This window comes from Artibeus jamaicensis, unplaced genomic scaffold (assembly GCF_021234435.1).
Source record: "Artibeus jamaicensis isolate MK-2021 breed Jamaican fruit bat unplaced genomic scaffold, CSHL_Jam_final contig_3230, whole genome shotgun sequence".
In the NCBI taxonomy this organism is placed as follows: domain Eukaryota; kingdom Metazoa; phylum Chordata; class Mammalia; order Chiroptera; family Phyllostomidae; genus Artibeus; species Artibeus jamaicensis.
Genome location: NW_026521764.1, coordinates 837,540 through 863,370, shown reverse-complemented (window position 1 = coordinate 863,370; position 25,831 = coordinate 837,540). Strand labels below are relative to the sequence as shown.

At 43.7% G+C, this 25,831-nt stretch overlaps 1 protein-coding gene across 3 annotated transcripts in view; it reads right to left on the bottom strand.

Moving 5' to 3' along the window:
- DNAH11 (dynein axonemal heavy chain 11) overlaps positions 1 to 25,451 on the bottom strand; it is a 272,144-nt gene extending 246,693 nt beyond the window's left edge. For 2 of the 3 annotated variants that reach the window (XM_053663639.1, XM_053663640.1), the window contains exons 1-6: positions 25,071 to 25,442; positions 23,926 to 24,069; positions 15,046 to 15,242; positions 14,047 to 14,236; positions 12,983 to 13,082; positions 9,439 to 9,650 (exon numbers count right to left, since the gene is read on the bottom strand). In XM_053663639.1, coding sequence (XP_053519614.1) covers positions 9,439 to 9,650; positions 12,983 to 13,082; positions 14,047 to 14,236; positions 15,046 to 15,242; positions 23,926 to 24,069; positions 25,071 to 25,442 — 1,215 coding nt within the window. Of the gene's footprint in view, positions 1 to 9,438; positions 9,651 to 12,982; positions 13,083 to 14,046; positions 14,237 to 15,045; positions 15,243 to 23,925; positions 24,070 to 25,070 lie in introns of all 3 variants that reach the window. The other variant, XM_053663641.1, reaches the window with a different exon arrangement.
- Positions 25,452 to 25,831: the final 380 nt, after the last annotated feature.

Below are 25,831 nucleotides of genomic sequence, written 5' to 3'. Positions count from 1 at the left end.
TGAACACCTAAGGCTCCATCCCTCATACATAACAGGTGAGAACAGACCAAAACATTATGGCTCAAGAACAGCTCAAAGCCCCAGAACCAATAATTCTAAGCAACCAAGAGATAGCCAACCTATCAGATGCGCAGTTCAAAATATCTGATGATCAGGATGCTAACAGAACTGGTAGCTTTTAGTCACAAATTAGAGGAACATATGAAGGCTAAACTAATTGAAATGAAGGGAAATGCACAGGAAACCAATAGTAATGGAAAGGAAATTGGGACTCAAATCAAGGGAGTGGACCAGAAAGAGGAAAAAAAGGACCAAACAGAAATGAAGAAACAAGAATTCAAAAAAATAAGGAGAGGCTTAGGAACCTCCAGGACATTTTTAAACATTCCAACATCCAAATTATAGGGGTACCAGAAGGGGAAGAGGAACAGTCACAAGTGGAAACCTTATTTGAACAAATAATAAAGGAGAATTTCCCCAATCTGGCAAAGGAAATAGACTTCTGGGAAATCCAGGAAGCTCAGAGAGTCCCAAAGAAGCTGGACCCAAGAAGGAACACACCAAGGCACATCATCATTACATTAGCCAAGATTAAAATGAAGGAGAGAATCCTAGAAGCAGCAAGAGATAAGGGGACAGTCACCTACAAAGGAGTTCCCATCACACTGTCAGCTGATTTCTCAAAAGAGACCTTATAGGCAAGAAGGGGCTGGAAAGAAGTATTCCCAGTCATGAAATCCAAAGACCTACATCCAAGATTGATCTATCCAGCAAAGCTTTCATTTAGAATGGAAGGACAGATAAAGTGCTTCTCAGATTAGGTCAAATTCAAGGAGTTCATCATCACCAAGCCCTTATTATATGAAATGTTAAAGGGACTTATCTAAGAAAAAGAAGATAAAAAAACATGAACAGTGAAAGGACAGCAAATTCACAGTTATTAACAACCACACCTAAAACAAAAGCAAACTAAGAGGACAGCTAGATCAGGAGCAGAATCATAGAAATGAAGATCACATGGAGGGTTAGCAGCAGGGGAGTGGGAGGAGGAGAAGGGGGAAAAGGTACAGAGAATAAGTAGCATAGATGGTAGGTAGAAAATAGATGGGGGAGGGCAAGAATAGTATGGGAAATATAGAATCTAAAGAACTTGTGACACATGGATATTAACAAAAGGGGGTAATGGTGGGGGAGGGGGTGTGCAGGGTGGAGGAGAATGATGAGGGGGAATAGGACAACTGTAATGGCATAATCAATAAAATATATTAAAAGAAAAGAATTTGCATAAACATTTCTGTCAATGAATACTCTCAAGGTCATCCAATCCACAGCCTGTGGGCTGCATATGGCCCACAATGGCTATGAATGCAGCCCAACCCAAAATCGGAAAATTACTTAAAACATTATGAGATTATTATTTAGTTTTCATTAGTGTTTGTGTATTTAATGTGTGGTCCAAGACAACTCTTCTTCCAGTGTGGCCTAGAGACACCAATCGGTCGGACGCCCCTGCTACACAACTGTTTTTTCACGTATGGAAGTACACAGCTGGGAGAGAAAAATCTATCCAGCCACAGATTTTAGCCATGGTCACCTTACCTGGCAGTGCAAGGTCATTGCAAAGATGCGAGAGAGCTGATAGGGGTGGGTATACTACTGGCAATTCTTTGACATTAGCAAACTTCTCTTTTGGGGGCTATACAGCATTATAGGACAAAAATATCTAGCTGATATATGCCATATGAACTACTTTCGAACAGAGGAAAGGGCAAGGGGAGAAAGATTAAAGAAAAAAAGACAGCTTCACGTAGGACTGTCGAACTCTCTCGGGACCATTTCCTGGCCTCCCTGTACTCTTCGCACTGCATAATCAGAATTCCCGTTTAAGGACCTCAAGAATCTATCATTTCTAAAAGTTCTATTGTACGTTATTGCTTCCTGATGCCTCTCAATTTAACCTCGTATAAATTATAGCAAATCCTCACTCAACATCACCTACAGGCTCTGTGACTATCAGGGAAACGATACATAACAAAATCAGTTTCGCTGTAGGCTGATAAGAGTTCATTAAGTTCCTATGGCGTCTCATCAACATAACAAAACGACATTGAACAAAATGACGTTACTTGAGGACCTACTGTATAGGTTTAAATTGTGTGCCTTTAATTTTGTAGTTGCTTAGAAAGTTAATAGAGATCTCAACGGAGAATGCAACAAAGGCCATTGAGTTCACTGTATCAGATGAAAGGATTTTTTTCTTAATGGTCAACATTACCCTCCTCCCATTAATGGCAGTTTTACGAGTATATGCACTCTGCACCACAAATTTGCATAGTGATAAGAAAATCACTCATTTAACGTTTAAAATCCCCACTGATAGGAATCCAAATTTTAGCTGTAGATGGCTAATCAATGCTCTCCTTTCTCACCCAGGCTGGATGGAAAATTAACCTCTACCAAAGGCTGTCAGCATTTCACACGGCCCAGAGAAGAAAGGTAGCAGTAACTCCTCAGCGATGTGAGTTTAAGACAGTTTATACTTTGATAAGAGCGAGGGATTCCAACACCTTAATCTACATGTATTCTTTATAATGAATATGTCCTTTTAGGAAGAGAAAAAAAGCCTATGGACTTCACTCCAATGCCATCTCTGTCTCAGCCATCCCTTGGGACCTAATTACCTAAATCTAAAGTAACTTCCCCTGGGCAAGACATCCTTAACGTTCATTTCTATGCTTCTTAGCCAACCCTCACATAGATGAGACTACCACAGCAATTAACGTTCTGTCCATAAAACCCACTGCTGAGTAAGACCTCGGAAGGCAAGGCCATTGTACTACATATCTTGCATTACAAAACCCAGTCTAAACCCTTTCATGGGGTAGCAGGGTAGGTGACAGGGTTAAAAAGCAGCAAAAGGCAAGAGACCTGGGTATGATCCAATTAAGGACCACCACCGGGCTTGTAACATTAGCTACACTGTCTCACAGGACCTCAGGTGCCTTAGTTGCAAAAGGGAGAGTAATTAAGTCAATATCAAGATCCCTGTTAGCTCTTAAGCCCTGAATTCTTTTCTGCTTCCTCCAGTAGCTCCCTGGAACAAACCCAACCACGCCAGCTCTGTTCTCTTACTCAGTGGTGGTAGCACAAACCGACCAAAGCTGCTGGATTTGGGATGAACTGGTTCCACTTTGCAAGCCTTATAAATTAAAATTCTGCCAACCAATTCGTTTAGCAATAAGCCAATTAATCAATTAGCCATTAAGCAATTTATGAATAATATTATCCATTAGGTGCCTGTCTCCTGGTTTCTCTTTTTTATGTGCTTTTATGGATTCGTACTTTTGCTCATTCCTGACACCTCTTATCCATGTTCAACCTCTCAGATTCTTCCTCACTTGAGATCTTGTGAATGACAAGATCCACAACCGTGACACTGAGCCACATAACAGGTGGATTGGGAGCCTAGAGTGGCAGTGACTCACAGCAGAGATGGGTTACTACAGAAACTTTGTTAAAAAGAACCCATCATCAACTCCAGTGTATTATCATCCCAGGTAGCCAGGTCAGGTCATGTCTTTCGTGTCTCACCTAAATGACTGCATTAACAGTCACTGTAAGAAACACGTGAAAAGAAACTCATTTGCTTCTAAAGTTAATAGTTTCTGACTATGACTAGAATGTCTGGGAGGATCAGACAGGCAATGAAAAGGACTGAAGCAGATCGGCATCAACAGTGAATGGTGGAGAATGACCATGGCCACTAGGGCAGCATGTGACCCACCCAGAAGGACAACTGACTGTAAACAGGGAGGGCAGAGCCAGTGCAGGGAGAGCTCCGACTTCTCAGTGGGGGCTGGAGTGGAGTTTTAAATGAGAGCTCCTCCATTTAACTATCTGCAATGATTTTAATTATAAAATAAAATGCAAAACAAAAAACACTGCATCGCTCTATACATAGGTCAAATGCAGTTGACAATCAGCTTATGACCTCTGATGTATAACACAACAAGGATTCAAATGTTTCGTAAACACCTTGAAGCCCGCGAAGTCATGGAAGCAAAGTACATGAAAGCTACATAAGGAAAGACAATTATAAAAAACACACACAGTCTGTGATCACACAAATCATGCAAGGTACAAATTAAGAAACAACACGGTACCACTATGTACCCAATAAATCAACCCAAAGTTCTCAAAAATGTTCAAAGCTGACGAGTTCTAGTAAAACTTTTATACATTGATAACAGCAGTCAAATTGACGTAATCTTTTAGAAAAGAAGTTACAAATATTAAATATTGTTTAAGAGCCATAAAAAGATTGTACACTTTTATCATCATTAGGAATTTATATTAGCCAATTATCCAAGTTAAGGAAAAGAATTTTCATATCAAGTTGTTTTCTGTATGTTGTGTATAAATAGAACAGGCTAGAAGCAACCTAAATATTCAAGAGTAACAAGATCATTTTTCAAGAAGCTAGTAAACACACACACACACACACACACACACACACAAAATACATACATGCTTTGGGGGAAAGGAAAATTAAAAATGCTGGGTTTTAAGGTGGTGAAACAGCAGGACTATTTCCATTGTTATAAATTTTATGCAATGAGAATATTTTATGGTTATTAGTACACTGCATCTATATTGTAATTAAAAACAAAAACTTACTTTAAAATATAGATCAAAGCATAATGATAAGAGCTCCATCACTTACAGAGCGCCTCACTTGGGTGACTGTGAGGAACCTATTTATCTGCTCTGGACATCAGGGTTTTTGTGTGTGTGTGTGTTTTAATGTAAAATAGCTTTATTAATAGCACCTTTGTCAGTGTTGCTGTGAAAACTGAATTGGTGACTTTCTTGAAAGAGTTTAAAGGAGTCCCTGGCAAATAACAGGCATTATATAATATTTGTTAAATATAAAAAATAAATATAAAACCAGACAGCAAACAACTTGTGAGTGGTCAAGGGAGTTTAGCTCTTCAGGGAACCCAGATATGAAAGTTGGCTCATTGCTGATTCTTCATTCCTAACATGTTGGGGCAGATTTACTACAAAGTCCACTTGAAGAATTAAAAAAAATAGGTCAACAGGAACTTTGGACAAAAGTCAGGAACAGTAACTAAGGAACAAGACAAGCTATATTATTTCATTGGGGAACTGGCACAGAGAGACTAGGGCCAGGGACTATAGGTTTACAGGCTTATAGGTAAAACTAGGACTTCTTACAAGCCAGCAACACAATGGACAACCATTTCTGGGGTTTTTACAGGAACAGGAACGGGGCTTATTCTTCAAATAAGACAAGGACCCAGGGCTCAGGGAAAGTGGTGGTGATAGTCATCGACACTGCAATAGAGGCCGTGCCTAACAACAGGGCAAAAACTGAGTTTGCAGAACAGAGACGGAAATAGAATAAAGCCAGAGGAGATAAAATGGAGCCAGGAACTGACCTGTTAGCTTCTACCAATAGCCTCAATTAGGTGCAAGTGAATAGTTTGGAACTAACTCTCATGAGCCTCTACAAAATGCCACATTGGCATTTCACTTAGATTATCTCATTCGACCCTCACCACAGCCATGGACTAGGCATTATCTGCACCTCTGATGTGGAAAGTGAGGCTCAGAGAAGTCACTGAACTTCCCTGAAGTGGTCTGATCAGACTTGAACTCTTGGTCTGAGTCCAACGCACTGTGTATCACTCCACCTCTTCAGAAGCAGAGAGGAAAAAATAAGCATATTGATAACTCAATGTCATAGTCCAGAACCTCTTTCAACTGCAAGTCAGGAGACCTGGTCTCAAGTCTGAGCCATTTCCCCCCATATTCTGAGAGAAACTCAGCAAATGATGTTATCCTTCAAGTCTCAGTTAACTCATCTGAAAAAAATTATCAGGAGTTGGGTTGGAACACAGTTCCCTCACCAGGGTACCCTAGGTTTTCTCTTCATTACTTAGAACAGCAGAATTCCAACACGTGGGGCCGCAGGAGCTCCAGGCTGGTTGTCCAGGCTTTGGGCAGACTTTCCAGGCTCTAATTCCTGTCCAACTGACCCCACTGCCCAACGAAAAATTTTAATTTCCTATATGAGCCATGAAGTGAAAACCTCTGGGAAGCAGGAGACTAGACCAGTGCTTTAGAGCTAGCAAGTTACCTGCTCTCCTCGAGCAAGCGACCCAGGCCTTTCTGAAGCATCCTCTCTCCCAAGCCACAGCGGTTGTTCCGGAATGGAAATAAAATTCGCTGAGCCAGAACAAAAGACGCAGCCTCCTTCTGGCAAAGCTCCTCCTACCACTGCCGGGATAGACATGTGGCGGGAGTCTTAGAATAAAGTCCAACACAAGCCCGTGAAGCGGAGTATGGCGGGAGGCTTGGAAATTATCATGCAGTCTCCCAGAACAAGCGATTCCTGACGCCACTGCATTCTCGGACTTTCCAGTTTCACATAAACTTATACACTGTTTTTGTCTGTTTGCTTTACTTCAGTTTGTCAGTTGCAAGTGGAGAAGATCCAGTTCTGGTGAAAAGCCTTCTTAACAATTCAAAGGCTAAGCCATATACACAGATCCTAATTCTCTGGCATTTGTTTGGCAAGAAATTCCTCAGTGAATTCAGGGTTCAGACAAAAAACCCTGGTATGCAGTAAACTGTGTCCCCAAAAATCTGTATATTGAAGCCCTAACCACCAGTGTGACTACCTAGAGACTGGATCTTTAGGGGGTAATTAATAATTAAAGAAATGAAATGATGGGTAGGACCCTAATATGACAGGAGTATAGCTTTATAAGAAGAAAAAGAGAGAAAGGTCGCTTTCCACTATGTGAGGCAGTCGTCTACAAGCCGGGAAGAGAGCCCTCACCAGAATCCAACCACACGGCACCTCCAGAACTGTGAGTAAATCATTTCTGAAGATGAAGCCATCCGGTCTGCGGTATTTTGTTATGGTATTTTGTTGTTTTTTTGTTATGGTAGCTTACGCAGAATAAGATACACCCGCCTCCAATTGAGAACCACCACCTTCTATGCCCTCCAAGTGTCTTTCGGCTCTCACATTACACAATATTCGGAAACAAGAAAAACGAACACTTAGGAGGATGCAGAAGCAAACCAATTTTCTTTAACATTATGCAAGTTGACTGAAGACTGAAAACAATTATAAACCAGAGACTTTTTTTTTAAAGATCAACAATTAACCAGAATTTGAAATACATTACTAGACTTCCGCCAAGATGGAGGCATAGGTGGAGACGCCGTGCTTTCTCACACAACCAAGTTTAGAGAATACAAAGTATTAGCAACAGAAAACACAGCCAGAACATAGAAAATTGAACTTTTCGGAAGTCTGATAACAACAAATTCTTCAGCCTGACCGGTAAGAGGGGTGAAGGCAGCAGCTGGCGGAGTGGGGTTGCACAGGAAAACTCAGTCAGACGGACTCAGGTGCATGGATCCCAGGCGTGGGGTTGCAACGGGCAGACCCGGTGAGCGACCCAGTGACTGGGGGGATCCAGAGAGGGCAGAGCAGCAGCTTGACTGTGGTCGCGCATTCCTATGCAGATAGACCTGCGAGGGAGTGGACAGTGAGACGTGACCGAGCAGGCCCCAGCAGCGGGAGACAGCAGAGGAGGCTGCCATTTCCCTGCTCTGACCCCATCCCCACATACAGCGTCACAACCTAGTGACCTGAGTAGCCCTGCCCTGGTGAACAACTAAGGCTCTGCTCCTCATAATTCACTGGCTCGAACAAACCAAAAATGGCTCAAGAAGATCTCAAAGCCCCAGAGCCCACAAGTCTAACCAATGAAGAAATAGCAAAACTTTCAGATGCACAGTTCAAAACACTGGTGATCAATATGCTCACAGAACTGGTTGATTTTAGTCACAAATTAGAGGAACATATGAAAGCTAAACTAAATGAAATGAAGGGAATTGCACAGGAAACCAATAGGGATGAAAAGGAAACTGGGACTCAAATCAAGGGAGTGAACCAGAAGGAAGAAAGAAACAACCAAACAGAAAAATATGAAGAAACAAGAATTCAAAAAAATGAGGAGAGTCTTAGGAACCTCCAGGACATCTTTAAATGCTCCAACATCCGAATTATAAGGGTACCAGAGGGGGAAAGGAACAGCCACCAGTGGAAAACTTATTTGAACAAATAATAAAGGAGAATTTCCCCAATCTGGCAAAGGAAATACACTTCCAGGAAATCCAGGAAGCTCAGAGAGTCCCAAAGAAGCTGGACCCAAGAAGGAACACACCAAAGGCACATCACAATTATATTAGCCAAGATTAAAATGAAGGAGAGAATCCTAGAAGCAGCAAGAGATAAGGGGACAGTCACCTACAAAGGAGTTCCCATCACACTGTCAGCTGATTTCTCAAAAGAGACCTCACAGGCAAGAAGGGGCTGGAAAGAAGTATTCCCAGTCATGAAATCCAAAGACCTACAACCAAGATTACTCTATCCAGAAAAACTTTCATTTAGAATGGAAGGACAGATGAAGTGCTTCTCAGATAAGATCAAATTGAAGGAGTTCATCATCACCAAGCCCTTATTATATGAAATGTTAAAGGGACTTATCGAAGAAAAAGAAGATAAAAAAGATGAACAGTGGAAGGATAGCAAACTCACAGTTATTAAGAACCACACCTAAAACAAAAGCAAACTAAGAGGACAGCTAGATCAGGAGCGGAAACATAGAAATGAAGATCACATGGACGGTTAGCAACAGGGGAGTGGGAGGAGGAGAAGGGGGGAGAAGGTACAGAGAATAAGTAGCATAGACAGTAGATAGAAAATAGATAGGGGGAGGGCAAGAATAGTAGGGGAAATACAGAATCTAAAGAACTTGAGACACATGGTCATAAACTAAAGGGGGGAATGGTGGGGGAGGGGTGTGCAGGGTGGAGAAGAATGATGAGGGGGAATAGAACAACTGTAATGGCATAATCAATAAAATAAAATAAAATAAAAAATTTTAAAAATTAACCAGAATTCTTTTAATGTGATTCTACTACTGTTTTTTAGGGTAACTTTTTTCAGCCAGATTCTCTTTAACTTACTTTATTTGCCAAAAGCCTTCCAATCGGCCAGTGTACCAGTAGAAACCTAAGGAAAAACTACAAAGTGCTATGCATAGCTGCCTTTTATTAGAAGTAATCTTAAATCTCTTTGAAGAAAGGTCGGAGATTAAACAAGTAAAATTCAGTAACAACTGGTCCTTTGTATATATGTGACTTATGTCCAGAGCTCCTCTGCTATTTAGGGTGAGAAGTCTCCTGGCCCTTGTGGTTGTAAAAGTCCTGTCTGAAAAAGAGAAAAATGGTGTCCTGACTATAGACGGGGCTAATTCATTCTTCACCGACCTAGTAGAACATTACTGCATGGCAATCGTTCTGATCACTCTTGTTTTTAATGCTACATACCTGATCAATGAAGAGATTACAAAACTCTTGCAACAAAACTACAACCCGAGCAGGGGTGTCATAGAACTTGGAATGACTCCAGATCAGACAGATGGTGTGAAACAATGGGGCGATCAGCCCGCGGGTCTGCGGGAAGTGAGTCTCCTGCAGACAGTGGATGTGCCTCCTCAGTGGCCGCAGGTAGAGTTCCACGTCTCGGGCTTCCAGGAGAGCTGAAGGGAGAAAAAGGAAAAAAACCACTGTTCCTGTGATGCAGTCTCTTAGAAGTTCAAGAGAACCACGTAAAACGACATGGCTCTACTTAAATGTTGTTCTTTCTTTTTACGTCATTTATCCCACAACTGACACATAACAGGTTTGAAAGCCTCTATCCACCATCCATCAGTGAACCCGTTCGGGAGAGCCCTGGTGTGGTTGCCCACACAGCACAAGGAAACTGTGACTCCAGACCCGGTGGGAAAACAGCCGTAGAGTCTAAAGAAATTCACTCAACCCCATGGAAACTGTGGGAACAAAACACCTCTGGGAAGGTGTTGCTTTATGGCTTGGGTTACAAGCTTTGTCACTGGAATGTTAATTCCTCATAGGTATTTGGACTTCAGTACAATTTAATCATGTATTGTCTCATTCCAGTGTCCTATGAGCATAATTCAGGCAACAACTGGAAAATGTTCTATTATATTATTAATCATAATATAACTTTTATTTTTATTAAATAACTTTTATAAACTGTCAATCATGGGTGATGAAGATATTTTGGAACTAAATAAAGATGATGGTTGTACAACAGTATGAACATATCAAAGGCCACTCAACTATACACTTTAAAATGGTTATTTGTGTTTTGTGAATTTTACCAAGATTTAAAAAATTAAGCACGGTAAGAGTAAGGAATACTTTTTAAAATGCTATATATGTGAGGAAAAATTTAAATAGTTACCTATTATCAATTACTGCTTAACTTAATGCAGATTAGATATATTTTTTTAGATATTGTTTTATTTATTTTTAGAGAGCAGGGAAGGGAGAGAGAAAGAGGGAGAGAAACATCAATGTAAGAGAAACATCAATTGGTTGCCTCTCATACACGACCCAATTGGGGACCAAACCTGCAACCCAGACATGTGCCCTGACCTGGAACCAAACCAGTGACCTTTCACTTTGGGGGATGACACCCAACCGAGCCACATCGGTCAGGACTAATCCAAAATTCCTGAATTAAATTTGATTCTTAAGTGTACCCTAGATGGATATCCATCAGACTCCATTGTGCTCCTGAGGCTACAAATACCTCTGAGTAACCAAAAACAAACTTTGTTTATGAAGGTAGGGAACGAGGCAAACTCTTCTTTTCAGGTGTTATCCCAAAAGACTGTCAGGAAAAAAACAAACAACAAAACACCTGCTGAATCTTTGGGAGGCTGTCAGAGGCAGGTACGCACCCACCGACATTACTTACTCTCCCCAACGTGTGACCAATTAGTTTGTCCACCTAAAATAAAGACCTGTATACACAGACAGGATCCTGGAACCATTTTTTTCTCCCCAGCTGTGCTCCTGTTTTGAAACTGGAGTGCTCGCATCAATGTTCATTTTAATTTAAATAGTTGCATCTGATAGGTAAGTGGCCTTAAAGGTGATCAGCACATCTGGTGATTTCGCAGGCTCCCGTGTGTCTTGGAGGGGTGCCTCTCCCTCTAAATGACAATGGCTTCGGGCCACTTGTTCTGCTGAAAGTGTTTTCTTCTGAATCTCCGGGCCATATGCTCTTGAGGTTCTGAGCACACCTGAGGCATGTTTCTGTAGAAGCTTCACCAAATGTCTGTGTTATGCTAACACTGGAGACAAACCACAAGCAGCTTCTATTTATCATGGGCGTATTGTATGTCTAGTACTCTGTGCACTGTGTGTTATACCTGCAGCCCAGCGGCTCTCAGCCAGTAGAGGCTTTGCCCCCACAGGTCATCTGCCAACATCTCAAGACATTCTTGATTGTCACAACTAGGACAGGAGAGTAGGCGGGGGCCAGGGGTACTACCCAGGGCAGGCCCCACACAGAGAATTATCCTGCCCAAATTGTCACTGGTGACGAGGATGAGAAATACTGCTCTAATCCTCAGAACAAGTCTGCAAAAAAGGTGTTAATATGCCAGTTTGGCCAATGAAAAGCAGAGGATCAGCAAATTTAAGATACACTGAGTGGACCTGCCACAGGAATCCAGACCTGGCAGACTCCTGCAAGCCCAAATATCCTGCCTCACCTATTGCCTCTTTTCAAGCAGAATTCACAGAGAAAACCCTAAAGATATATCAAAACATTTTCTTTTTATTTAAGATTTTATGTATTTTTGGCCCTGGCTGGTGTGGCTCAGTGGATTGTATGCTGGCCTGAGAGTCTGACTCCCAGTCAGGGCAGGTACCTGGGTTGCAGGCCAGGTCCCCAGTGTAGGGCACGTGAGAAGCAACCACACATTGATGTTTCTCTCCCTTCTCTTTCTCCCTCCTTTCCCCTTTCTCTAAAAAAATAAATAAATAGAACCTTTAAGAAGAGATTTTATTTATTTTTTAGAGAGAGGAGAAATGAGGGAGAAGGACAGGGCATGAAACACCAATGTGCAAGAGAAACATTAATTGGTTGCCTCTCACACACCCCCAACCAGGGACCTGACGCGCAACCCAGGCACATGCCCTCACTGGGAATCAAACTGGTGACCTTTGGGTTTGCAGGCCAGTGCTGAGCCCACTGAGCCACACCAGCCGGGGCTCAAAACATTTTCAAAGTAGATTTTAAGTATATATTATAACCCTCCACACATTACTTAAGAAAAAATAAAAGTTATCTAATGTTGGAAACAACCAATAAAAGCTATGTGTCTATGTTATCTTACAATTTTATCATTTAAAACCTCAGTATTACGTTTATCCCTATTTGCTTATACATGCCTATGGAAAAATGAACAGAAATCCAGAACCTGGGGAGGGTTGCTACCTCTCGGTGGGGGTGAAACTGGGCAGAGAGAGGACACTGAGGCTTTTCACTGGATCCCTTTTCATAATTTCTGGGTTTTAGCAACACGCACACGCATTACCCGTTCAAAATTCACAAACCAAACCAGCCCTCCTTTCGGTACATTTAGTCTTCACCAAAACCTCGGTGACAACTTTGAGTTCTTATCAGCTAAATGAGTGGCACATGTGAAATGCACTCAGAGAGTCTGCTGGTGAATGACGGGACTGACTGTAGCCCAGCTGTTGATTAGAACATCGCTGTGCAGGGCTCTCCTTTATCCTTGGCTGAGTTCCAAAGGCCTCTCCCTTCACACACACACACACATTTTCATTAAAACTCCCATTTGCAGCCACTTTGGTAGGGCTCTACTAGAGACCCTAAAATTTAGTGAAAGTGGATGATTAAGACAAATTTGTCATTAGAAGAGCCAAGTGCAATCACTCCAGGAACAGGCTGATGGCACAAGGGGCCCTGAGCAGGCAGGCGGGGGCCAGGTCAGGAGGGGTGCCGACTGCCAAGGATCAAGAGTCTTACCGTGTTTCACAGATACAAAAATGTCCTTCCAAGTTGGGAAATAGCTGCTTCGTTTATTTTTCAAGATCTTAACCATTTTGAGGACAGTAGGAGCCTGAAGCTAAATTGGAATAAAAAAAAAAGAATTGATCAAATATAAGCTAGATGAATTACTAAATGCATTCTGTAACATAATATGTTAATTACAGTTCATTCCACACACAACACACACAGTATTTAACCCTCAAAGACCTATTTGGCTTCAAGTAAAAAGTAATTTTTTAGAATTTCATTTATTTACATTTAGAGAGAGGGAGAGAAACATCATTGTGTGAGAGAAACATCAATCAATTGCCTCGTCAAATAGGGACCTGGCCCACAACCCAGGCGTGTGCCTGGACCAGAAATGGAACTGGTGACCTTTCGGTTTGTAGGCTGGCACTCAATCCACTGAGCCACACCAGCCAGGGCTCTTAAGTAATTTTTAAAGCAATATTTTTTCTTAGCTCTCTTAATGTGAATTTTCAAAATAATCTGTCAATTTACACATGAGTATATAGGTAAAATATTAAAATTTCCATATAAAATTTCTTGCTGGGTTTCAGGAAATCTCCAAGAGACACATAAACATATGAATAAATGTCTCAGTTTTCAGAACATTAAATTGGGTAACTTATAAGGCAAGTACCCAGCAGAGGAAGCAAAGTTAGCTCTCCCAAAGCTACCTTTCTCTCCACTAAGCAAGACTGTATTCCTTCCTAAATCAATTAAACTGACTAGATTAATTAAATCTTATCATCTTCTATGTTTCCCTGGGAAATCGCTCTTTTTCTACGCCACAAAGTGTTTCCAATGTTCTCAAATGCTGTTAAAATATTCTCCAAAAGCAAAACTAATTTTAACCCCCATTAATTTAAAAAGTAGCACTTTTTAATGGAGTAAGACGACAAATTACTCCATTACATACTTTGAAAGACAGGATGCTACATTTTCAGAATTACAGGAAATCACTGCTCCAGAGACCAAATTCTACAAGTGGCTTTTCTAATTCAGGTGACAAGTGAAGTCCAGGGCTACCCACTTACCTGATCATAAACGCACGACAGGTTCTCTCTCCGCATCGTCCAGAAATCCAGTTCAGTTTGAGGGGTCGAGTGGAGACTGGTCAGCAGAGGCTGCACTGAATCTTTTTCTATAATTTCCTGGATTTGACACGACCATTTAATAACCACAGACTCAATTGCATGGAGCACTGTCCTTTCACTTGGCTCTCGCCTGCAAACATTGAAAGGACCGATAAAATAATTCAAAATCAAATCATGTCATCCACGTAAAGATAGGACTTGGGTTTTCATAGGTATCTTCCGTATCCATAAGCCAGTTTTCTAAATATAAATACTTCAAAATCAGGTCCATTATTTTTATGACCTCAATTTGAGTTGTGACATTGTTATTGTCATTGGCATATCTCTAACATTAAACACATCATTAAAGAATTATATCCGCAAAACCATTTCACTGAATAAAAGAATGTTCTTTGACATCAAGGCAATTACTACCGCTTGCTTTCTCTAGGCTGCTTTTCACTTATTTTTTGTTGTTGTTTTTCAATTACAGTTGTCCCTGTTTCCCCTCATTACTCTCCCCCCACCCCCCACCTCCCACATTCAATCCACCTCCCCCAACCCACACTGCCTTTGTCCTCGGGTCCTTTACACGTGTTCCCTGACTTGACCCTTCCCCTTCTCACCCTCCCGTCCTCCCCCCCCCCCCCCCCGTTATTCCCCTCCCCTTCCCTTCTGGTCACTGCCAGATTTGTTCTTTATTTCCATGTCTCTGGTTCTATTTTGCTCGCCTATTTCTTTTGTTGATTAGGTTCTACTCATAGGTGAGATGTGTTCCACTTATATGCTTTTTAAAAGCATATTGTGGGAAGAAATAATACATACAATGCTTCGACATAACAATATTTTGAAATACGTTGCAGTTATAATTCTCTATTTGGCTAACAGTGTGCTGGAGGGTGATGTGAAACGGGTGTGCTGGCCATTTTAATTTCCTGCCTGTACCATGTCGTTACGTACGTGGTCTCTGGAGGTTTCTGATCCAGGTCAATCTTCCCTGCGATAGTGGGAATTGGTAGAAGAGTTCTTCTCAACATTTTACCCCTAAAAATATGCATTGTATGTTTCATAAACTCTACGTGACGTTCCATGTCTTGTGAAATAAAACCAGACCAGGATTTATGGTTGTTTCTGTTAGAAAGAATTGGCACTAAAATCTAAAAAGAGAAACATTTTTAAAAGCAGTTAAATTAATTTACGTACAACATGCTCCTTCAAAGATTTTCTTGTCATACAAAATCAGCAACAAACCACTTCATTTCATAAATATGCTTCCTATGATATTAAATCTACAAAGAGAAGGCAAAAATCAGTGACCCACTCAGATTCAATCAATGAGACAAATTCTTTCAAAGAGAAAACAATTTACTGCTCGTTCATTCATTGCTCACTTATCAAATACTTGCGGAGGTTCTCAATAACTCACACACTGCAGGAAATAAGCAAAACCATGTCAAGTAACTAAACTGCTTTCTTAATGCAAACTGAGCATGTTGCAGATATATTAATGGAAAACATCTTTTTGAATCACATGGAGGCAAAGGTAAATTAATCTTCCCAAGCCCCGGGCAGCATCCCTGTGGATTAAAGTTTGATGGTGGGAAAGATATTTCTTTAGCCATAGGACCTTTTTAGGACTCCTCTCGTTAAATTGGGTACATCAATGAAACCAGGTATGGCACAGACCCTCAAAAATTACTTTTTATTCCCAGAGCCCAGCATATAATAAGTCACTAATAAGAGTTTGCTGAGTTTATAAAGTTGGTCTCTTCTTGCTTTCCCACTCTTTTTCAGTGTCTACTAATTTGAAACTTTTTTTTCATTTTTTTCTGATATAATGTACCCTGTTTACCAGAATTATACTGTAACATTTCTATTAGCCAAAATGCCTAGAATATAATTTTTCCACCCTTTTAAAATTTGTGATATTCATTACGCATCAGGCCACAATCTGGTAGTTAATTAAAAACAAACTGAAAATTCATTTTAGTTTTCTAATGGTGTTGAAACAAATCTTTCCAAATCGTTTCATTATTACATTTTCCCTGCTTAGCACCCACTGAAAGCAAGCCAGGAGCACAGAGATTGGTGAAATTTAGTCTCCGCCTCCGATGAGCTCAGTGGGTTAGGTGCCCCCTGCAGGAACTGCCCTAACGTGTTCAGGACACAACGTGCAAACAGAGGAGAAACCCCGGCTCTGGGGGAGGGAAGTGTTCGGGAAGACTTGCCAGGAAAGCTACTACTTAGTTGAAATCTTTAAGATGAAAAGGCAGGACAAGCATTCCAGAAAACTGAACACTGATAGAGAAAATCATTGAGGGTCCTTCTGGGAAACTGCTGGCCTTGCCTGTCTGGGATTAGAGCTAGCACCCCCAAATGAATGGCTGCGAGAAAGGCAGGGCGGTTGGTTCAGGAGGAGCTTTGGAGACCAGACAGAAAGGCTTGTTGGGCGAGTGTGCTCTGACCCACAGGAAAACTGTTCTCCTTTAAATCTTCAATGCAGCAGCTTTCTACAAAAGTCAGATGGGAGGAAAATTCTGGTTGTTCAACAGTTCTAATTTAGGGACTTCCAGCCAAGATGGAGGCGTAGGTGGAAACACTACCTCCTTGCACAACCAAGTTTAAAGACAACAAAGTTTTAGTAACAAAAACTCAATCAAAACACAGAAAATTGAACTGTACAAAAGTCCGAAAATAACAAACCATTCAGCCAGACCAGTAAGAGGGGCAGAGTCAGTGGCTGGCGGAGCAGGATCTCACAGGAAAAAGCTGCCGGACCGACCCAGGAGCCCAGGCGTGGGTTGGCAGATCCCAGGTGTGGGGTGGCAACAGGCAGACCCAGTGAGGGCCCAAGGCGGCTGGCTGACCAAGGTCACACATTCACAATCAGATAAACCAGGCAAAGGAGCGAGCAGTGAGACAGACCATGCAGGCTGGGCCCAGCAACAGGAATTACAGTCTAAAAGCATCAATTGGAAACATGTTCAGAGGCCAGGTGCCTGGAGAAGCTCCCAGGCTCACAGAGAGTTTGTTGGAGAAACCCACAGGGTCTTGGAGGGTGCACAAGCCCACACACCCAGAAGCCAGCACCGGGGGGAGGGGGCGGTTTGCTTTCGGGAAGCAGCAGAGGGGACCAAAATTCAACAGAGAGCAGAGAGAGGCCATTAGCCCTCTCTGACCCCACCCCCACATACAGCATCACAAATCAGCAACTGGGTTGCCCTACCCTGGTGAACACCCAAGGCTCCGCCCCTCATACATAACAGGCGTGAACAGACCAAAACATTATGGCTCAAGAGGAACAGCTCAAAGCCCCAGAGCCAATACTTCTAAGCGACCAACAAATAGCCAACCTATCAGATGCACAGTTCAAAATATCTGGTGATCATGATGCTCATAGAACTGGTTGATTTTAGTCACAAATTAGAGGAACAAATGAAGGCTAAACTAAGTGAAATGAAGGGAAATGCACAGGAAACCAATAGTGATGGAAAGGAAACTGGGACTCAAATCAATGGAGTGGACCAGAAGGAAGAAAAAAATAACCAAACAGAAGAAAATGAAGAAACATGAATTCAAAAAAATGAGGAGAGGCTTAGGAACCTCCAGGACATCTTTAAACATTCCAACATCCAAATTATAGGGGTACCAGAAGGGGAAGAGGAAGAGCAACAAGTGGAAAACTTATTTGAACAAATAATAAAAGAGAATTTCCCCAATTTGGCAAAGGAAATAGACTTCTGGGAAATCCAGGAAGCTCAGAGAGTCCCAAAGAAGTTGGACTCAAGAAGGAACACACCAAGGCACATCATCATTACATTAACCAAGATTAAAATGAAGGAGAGAATCCTAGAAGCAGCAAGAGATAAGGGGACAGTCACCTACAAAGGAGTTCCCATCAGACTGTCAGCGGATTTCTCAAAAGAGACCTTACAGGCAAGAAGGGGCTGGAAAGAAGTATTTAAAGTCATGAAAGTCAAGGACCTACAACCAAGATTGCTCTATCCAGCAAAGCTTTCATTTAGAATGGAAGGGCAGATAAAGTGCTTCTCAGATAAGGTCAAGTTCAAGGAGTTCATCATCACCAAGCCCTTATTATATGAAATGTTAAAGGGACTTATCTAAGAAAAAGAAGATAAAAAAGATGAACAATGAAAGGACAGCCAACTCACAGTTATTAACAACCACACCTAAAACAAAAGCAAACTAAGAGGACAGCTAGATCAGGAGGAGAACCATAAAAATGAAGATCTCATGGAGGGTTAGCAACAGGGGAGTGGGAGGAGAAGGGGGGGAAGGTACAGAAAATAAGTAGCATAGACGGTAGGTAGAAAGTAGACGGGGGTGGCAAGAATAGTAGGGGAGACATAGAATCTAAAGAACTTGTGACACATGGACATAAACTAAAGGGGGAAGGGGTATGCAGGGTGGAGGGGAATGAAGAAGGGAAAATGGGACAACTGTAATGGCATAATCGATAAAATATATTTAAAAAACATTTCTGATTTACAGGCTACTGTTTCAGACTTTGACTCTAGCTGCCATTCTGTGACAAGGCCAACTTTTTTTCCAATTACGCTTGACATTCAATATTATTTTGCATTAGTTTCAGGTGTACAGCACAGTGATTAGACAATTATGTAATTCACAGAGTGGTCCCCCTGATACTTCCAGTGCCCACCTGGCACCACACACAGTTATTACAATATGATTGACTATATTCCCTGAGCTGTACTCTACCTCCCTGTGACTATTTTCATAACTACCAATCTGTACTTTTTAATCCGTTCAGAGGCCAACTTCTCTTAAAATTAAATATTTGTGTCAGATGCTGTAGATCAGACTCTTAAGGAGTTCTGAGCCACGTGTCCTTCAGAGCTCGAGTATCTCCATAAACATCCCTTAAAACACGTACACCTGGAAGGTGCTTTTTAATTAATCTTATATACAAAGTAATTCAATTCACAGGCAGGGACTTCTTTTATTTCGGTTGGGAAGGTTTCTTTGTCTAGTTTTTATGATTTATAAGAAAAGCCCCAAACTTTTTCTACAAACCAAAACAACCTGGACATGTTTCCTAAAGGGAGATACAACTGCGGAGGAAAGAGCTGTGGTGTCTCCCTGTGCTTCTCTTACCTTCTTCCACCCTTTCTTAATCTGGGCAGTGTGTTTTTCCAACACTTAGGACTGTTACCTGGGAAGCACTTTTAAAATACAGGAGTCTGGGCCTCTCCCAGATTACTTAAATTAGCATGTCCAGAGACAGGGCTCAGACTTGACTGCAACCAAACCATGCCCTGGCCGGGTGGCTCAGTTGGTTAGAGCATCGCCCCCAACTGCCAAGGCTGTGAGTTTGATGCCCAATCAGGGCACATGTGGGAGGCAGCCATTGATGTTTCTCTCTCACACTGATGGGCTTTTTCTCTCTTTCTCTCCCCCCCCCACTTTCTTCCTTTCTCTCTCTCGAAAATCAATAATTTTTTAAAAATATTTTATTTATTTATATTAGGGAGAGGGGAAGGGAAGGAGAAAGAGTAGGAGAGAACATCAATGTGTGCTTGCCTCTCGTGTGCCCCCTACTGGGGACCTGCCCTGCAACCCAGGCATGTGCCCTGACTGGGAATTGAACCAGAGACCCTTTGCTTCACAGGCCCGTGCTCAATCCACTGAGCTACAACAGCTGGGGCCAATAATTTTTTTTTAAAAAGAACTAAATCACGCTTTCTTTACAGATCAAAGGACATTCACAGCTGCTGCTTATTTCAAGATCTGAGTCACCATAACATATAACTAAGAAAATAATGTTGAGGTCAGAAGTTCAATTTTGGACATACAAGGTATGGGATGCCCATTATATCAACTCATCAATCGCTACGTTCAGAAGGAAGGTAGACGTCTAAGCTTACAGTTCAGAAGAGAGATCAGACCGGAGAGAAAGGTTGGGAGGCCCCAGAGCATCAGCATGAATTACCGTCAGTTGGTGTATATGTGAGTCAGACCTCAACAACTATTTAACATTGAACCTAAGTGAGGGTCTATTAGATCATTTAAATGAGAAAAGAAAAAGCAAGTATAAGTCACAAATGACACTCCCCATCTTTGCTTCAAATACTTGGTCCATCCCTTCCTTCTTCCATCCCATCTAAGAACTGGAGGCTTCCAGCTCCTTCACTCCCTCATAGCAGTCTCTCCCTTACTCCTCAACCAAGCCAGCAACCCACCAATCTCTGCACTTAATGTTGTTCTTGTCAATGTACAAATCTCCCAGAAAGCCCGACGTTGACCAGCTTGGAATGCAAGTCGCACATGACCACTGACATTTCAATCGACTCCAGAACTTCCACATTTAGCCTGGTCTGATAAAATCCTTCACGGAACATGCATTACCACTACCACCTTCCAATAAAGACACAGGTTTAGGTTTGGCGATGGTTTTGAGGGCAACCACGGCTATTTTCTAATCAGCCTCTCCAGCCTCATTTCTCACCACCTCCCTCTGGTTCCCCAATCCAGTTACATCACTTCACCGCTTTTTAAAAAACGGAACCTGCATTTTCTCACCACTGTGCCTTTGCAACGTTTCTGCCCCTGGTCAGCATGCCCTTCCTCTGATTCCTCCATCTAGCTGTCTCCTCCTTGTCCTCCTTACCCTTCAACACTTTGGGGACCAAATAATTTACCGCACAACTGTGGAGGCTCCTGACAGTGAAAAGGAACACTAAAAATTATCAGCAGATGTAAACTGATCCGTAACAGGTAGAAACTAAAACTGCCCTCGGAGATCATCTGTTCAAGACCACCCACCTTCCTCCATGACCCACCTCAGGAGATGGGAAGACGCCAGCAGGCTCCCACAGCTGCTAATACCACTACGCTAGCCCCGCCCACCACGGCCCATCACTGTCAGCTGAACTGCCTGCCTCCCTTGCTAGACTGCAGGCTTTCCGAGGGCAGTGGCTGCATCGCTAGTTGCCAGAGTACCGAGTAGGTAGTCAATAAATAGTAACTAAATGCACCGATAACCACCGTGAGCTTATTAGCATAAAATTCCCCAAGTGTCCTTTTCATACAATGTCCAAAAAAGTGCAAGTAGAGATTGCAGAGATCAAACACCAAATGCTTTATCCCTGAATATCTGGAAGCTTCAGGGTTCTGTCTCTTAGAAGAAGATGAGCCCTTATTTCACCTACATTCATTTAACAAGTGTTTACTGAGCTCCTACTGTGTGCAAGGCAATGTCTTGGGTGTTGGGGGCACATCAGTAATCAAAACAAAGATTCAGGGCCAAGACGAGGGTAAAGCAAGTGAGGGAATGAAATGTAAGAGGGCACCAAAAAGCTCAGTAGTCAAAGATGAATAATGTTTTTTAATGCTTTTTAAAGCAAAAGTTATGAGTCAAATTTCACAGTAAACAAAATATCAACATTTTCCAAGAAATAGTGAGTATTACTGACTTTTTGGTCACAAACTCCACTGATTTGGTTTGGCACTGTGAGTGATCCTGTTTGCATTTAAAGCATTAAGCTTTCTGCACTAATTTTAATTTTAAATACTATGTTAAAATAACATTTACCTTGATTACTGAGTCACTTGCATTCTGCCACCCCCAGCCCTACTGTGAACTTTTTGCTCTTGAATGGGTCCGTTACTTGCCTGACCCGAACCCCCACCGGACACAGACCCCCACTCTCCTGGACAGAGATGGCACTGGAAGAGGTATTTGAGCAAATAGGCTTGAAGGACAGGGTTGGCAGAGTGGACTCCAGGGAAGATGATGACCAGGCAGGTAAGAGCGCTTGGGGCCGCAGTGTGTGTGAGGCAATCAGGATCAGCAGCAGGAAGCCACGAGTGAACAAGTGTGATGCCTGGAGAGAGGCGAGAAAAGGTCAGGTGCCAGAGATCTGGGGCTGTTCCATCCTTTAGCAATAAGCATGAGAATCACCTGCCCGTCCTGATGCAGTCTCTCTGGGCAGTGGCACTGAGATTCTCCAGGTCTAACAAGTCTTTCATTTAAACCTTCTTTCAGCGTGATATGCATTGAGACCGAGATAAATTCAGAGAAAGATCAGAGGAACTTAAAAAAGAGTTTTGTTCCTTCAGATGATAGAGGAAGATGCCAGTGAGCAACGCAGCCTTGCCCGCCCAGACCCAGAGGCTGGCTGTTCGGATTAGCACGACCGAAAGTTATTCACTTCATGTGAAATCCTCTCATAAGATTCAGTTCAAGAAAAATTTCCTAACACTGGCTACATACCCAAACAGTCTTAGCTGCTGAAGACAAAAAACTCTCTTCTTAGTGTCTCTTGAAATCATGTAAAACCAAGTAAATTCCACAGGAGGGGAAGGACGCTGAGGTAGGGTACTGAGGCTGCAGGTGAGCGCCCAAAGAAAGCAAGAAAATACCTCCTTTCGAAAAGACAGCCAAAGAGACTCAGGCAGTAAGAGATATGAAAGACTGGCAGAGCATTAGTAACAAATACGCTGGCAGTTATTTCTACCTTAAGTTCTGGCAAGACTGCACTGATTGAGATGTGCGACCTCCTGACATCTAACCCAGCAATTCCCAAAGTCTGGGGCACAGAGGATCCCCTGGGGATCTTGGTGGGAGCCAGGCACTGATTTCATTAGGTCGAGGTGTGACCTGGGCCTGGGTAGGTCATCAAGTTCCCCAAGGTGATTCTAATGATCTGCAAAGTTTAAAAACCACCGCTCTGGTTCCCCAGAACCTGGTCATTTAGTATGTTGTTTCTCAGAGCTGGTCCATCAGGGGAGGCGCGCAGAACACCAGCCCCACCCCAGACCTGCGGAATCCACCCGCCTTTTATAAAGTACCAGGCGGTTCTCATGTGCATGAAAAGTGCCAGTAATGTTGGTTTAGGGAGCATTTCTCCAATTTAAGGGGAGAAAAAAAGGACTTTTAAGGCAACCATTTCTAATACTTTGTTTCCATTACTTCTTAAAAACTTTATGTTCTTTATTTCCTGTTTTTGAAATTAATTATTTTATTGTTCAATACAGTTGTCTGCATTACCCCCTGCCACACCCCCACCACCCAGCCAATCCCACCTCCCTCCCTTGCTTCCACCCTCCTGCTTGGTTTTGTCCATATGTCCTTTATAGTAGTTCCTGAAAACCCTTCTCCCCACTGTCCCCTCCTCCTCCCCTCTGGCTACTGTCAGATTGTTCTTAATTTCAATGTCTCTGGTTATATTTTGTTTGCTTTCTTCTTTTGTTGATTATGTTCCAGTTAAGGGTAAAACCACCTGGCTTATTTCACTTAGCATAATACTTTCCAGTTCCATCCATGCTGTCGCAAAGGGTAGGAGCTCCTTCTTTCTCTCTGCTGCATAGTATTCCATCACGTTAATGTACCATAGTTTTTAATCCACTCAACTACTTTTAACTCAATTATGTCCTAAGTGGCATTTAGAAACTAATGAGAATCGAAAGTGATTTTTAAAGCCCTTTCCAAAGTGTCAGTTTGTCACTACTCTGAATGTAAATTGTAAAACCTCCAGCTGAGTACAAGAGCCTATTCAATTCACGCTGCTCTTTATTTACTGCTATAACTTAGCAACAGCCCCACAAATCACCACCAGTGGACTATCAGCATCAGCATGTATCAGTCAGCTCATTTCGGGAACAGCCTAAATGCTATCACACTCCATCCACCTGGCTTGAGAGATTACTTCCACCTGGCTCAAGAGATTACTGGCTTCTACATTCTCTTTTTTTGGAAAAATAGCCAGAGTTGTCCCGAGTTATTCCAAGTGTCACTGAGGTAAAGGAAAGATTCAAATATTACTCAATATTTAATATTCAAATATTAAAGACTAGTACCTCATCCAGGAAAGCAGTTACATGTCCGAGAGCTGAGGCAGGTAACTCTCCAAATAAAACCGTTTGAAAGAAATCATTTACTCCAATGCTTTCGGTAACCTTCTTGGTAATATAAACCAGTTTATGTTTTGCATCTCTTGGAATCTGAAAGAACAAGATAATTAGCTGAAGTCCAGACGGAGTATCCACGTTAACAAGCAGAGCTAACCTGCAGCTAGACTGCTAACCTGGGAAACAAAACCGGCACCTACCAGAGTGAAGGGTTCTACCTCTTTGTCTCCTGGCACTTTTTAAAAATTAGTTACAACTAGGAAAGTAGCGAAACAGAAAACATTTCAGAAACCACAAAACCCAAAGGCAAATTCCTATTATTCTTCCTCTCTGGGATCCTATTTCCGAACTATTACAACGCCCACAGCCACGGACGATTCCGCCGAGGCACCGCAGCAGGGAGAGATCGTAAATCTTGCTCCAAACTTTTCACACTCGAAAAACGCGAAACGCCAGTGCTGTGCTTGGGGGTGACAGGTTCACCTGCAAATGGGCGAGCGTCTAAGTTTCAAGGCCGGGGTGGGGGCGGGAAGAAGGAACGGAGGGAAGAAAGTAAGAAAGGAGGGGAGAAAAGATCGCCCTCCCTCCCTCCCCCGCCATGGCCGGTAAACACCAGGTTTGCACAGATAACCGCGCCACCCCGCACTCATTTTTAAGGACTGTGTATTTATTTTTTCCGGAGGTGAAGTGAGGTTGACAGGCAATTAGACGACTCGTCAAGTTATCTGGGTTCGGCCAAACACCCTTTCTTAAGGGTGTGGCTTCGGAGTGACCCGGGAGCGACCGAGGCGTAAGTCACCCGGCACCGGACCCACCGTGCACCTCCCGCCCGGGCAGCGGGGACAGGCTCCGCTTGTCTCGCTTTACCCGGGTCGGGCAAGCTCAGGGGTTGTCCTTCTACAAAACCACCCGTAGCCGCTTAACTGCAGAGCGGGCACACGTGGGGGATTCCGCCGGCTCCAGGGCAGACTTCCAAAAAAGTTTTTAGAGCCCCCGGGTGTGTGCCCCGCGGAACCCGAGGAGGCTCCACTGGCCTGTCGGCGGCCGAGCACCCTTAACCCCCGTGGCCGGGGCCCCCGCCCCTCGCTCCTTACCTCCCGGGAGGCCGCGAGCCGCCCCGCGGGGGCGACGCCGAACACCAGGCAGGCCGGGCCGGGGCTCTCCAGAAACTCCCCCAGGACCTGCCGGTTGTGCTCGCCCTCCAAGTGCTGGCTCCATTTCTCCGCCCGGAGCCCCAGCATCTGCTCCAGGCGGCCACCGAGGAAGCGCACCCGCGCGTCCTGGGCGAAGCTCCGCGCTCTCCTGGCCTCCGCCTCCTCCTCGTTCTCCTCCTCCTCCTCCTCCTGCTCTTCCTCCTCCTCCAGCTCCAGCGCGCCCACCGCCTCCAGGCTGGCGCCGGTGGTTGGACGAAGGGTCGGGACTTCGCGGTCTCCCAGCGCCTCCCACGCTACCACCGGGGCTGCCATCGGGCACGTCCGAGGAGACCCGGGGCTGGCCCCCTCCGCGCGCGCCCCTGCCAGCCCCCGGGGGGCGAGGACACCTCTCCGCACACGCACCGCCACAGGGTCCCAGCTCCCCGCTGGACCACCGAGGGCGCGGCCGCAGTTCCCCACTGGAGGCTACTGGGCAGCCGCCTCTGCGCGCAGTGGGAGCCGGGCTGGCCGAGGGGCGGGCCAAGGGTGAGCTCCGCGTCCCGTTTCCCGGGGGACGGTGTCCCCGCCCCTGCCCGCTGGGGGCGGTGTGAGCGCGGAGGGGAGCGGCCTCAGGCCCTGGGCCCCAAACCCGCGGGGGAGGGCAGTGTCTTTGGCCGTTCCGAGCCCCTTGTGGGCCCCTCCACGGCCCTCCGGTTCCTCGG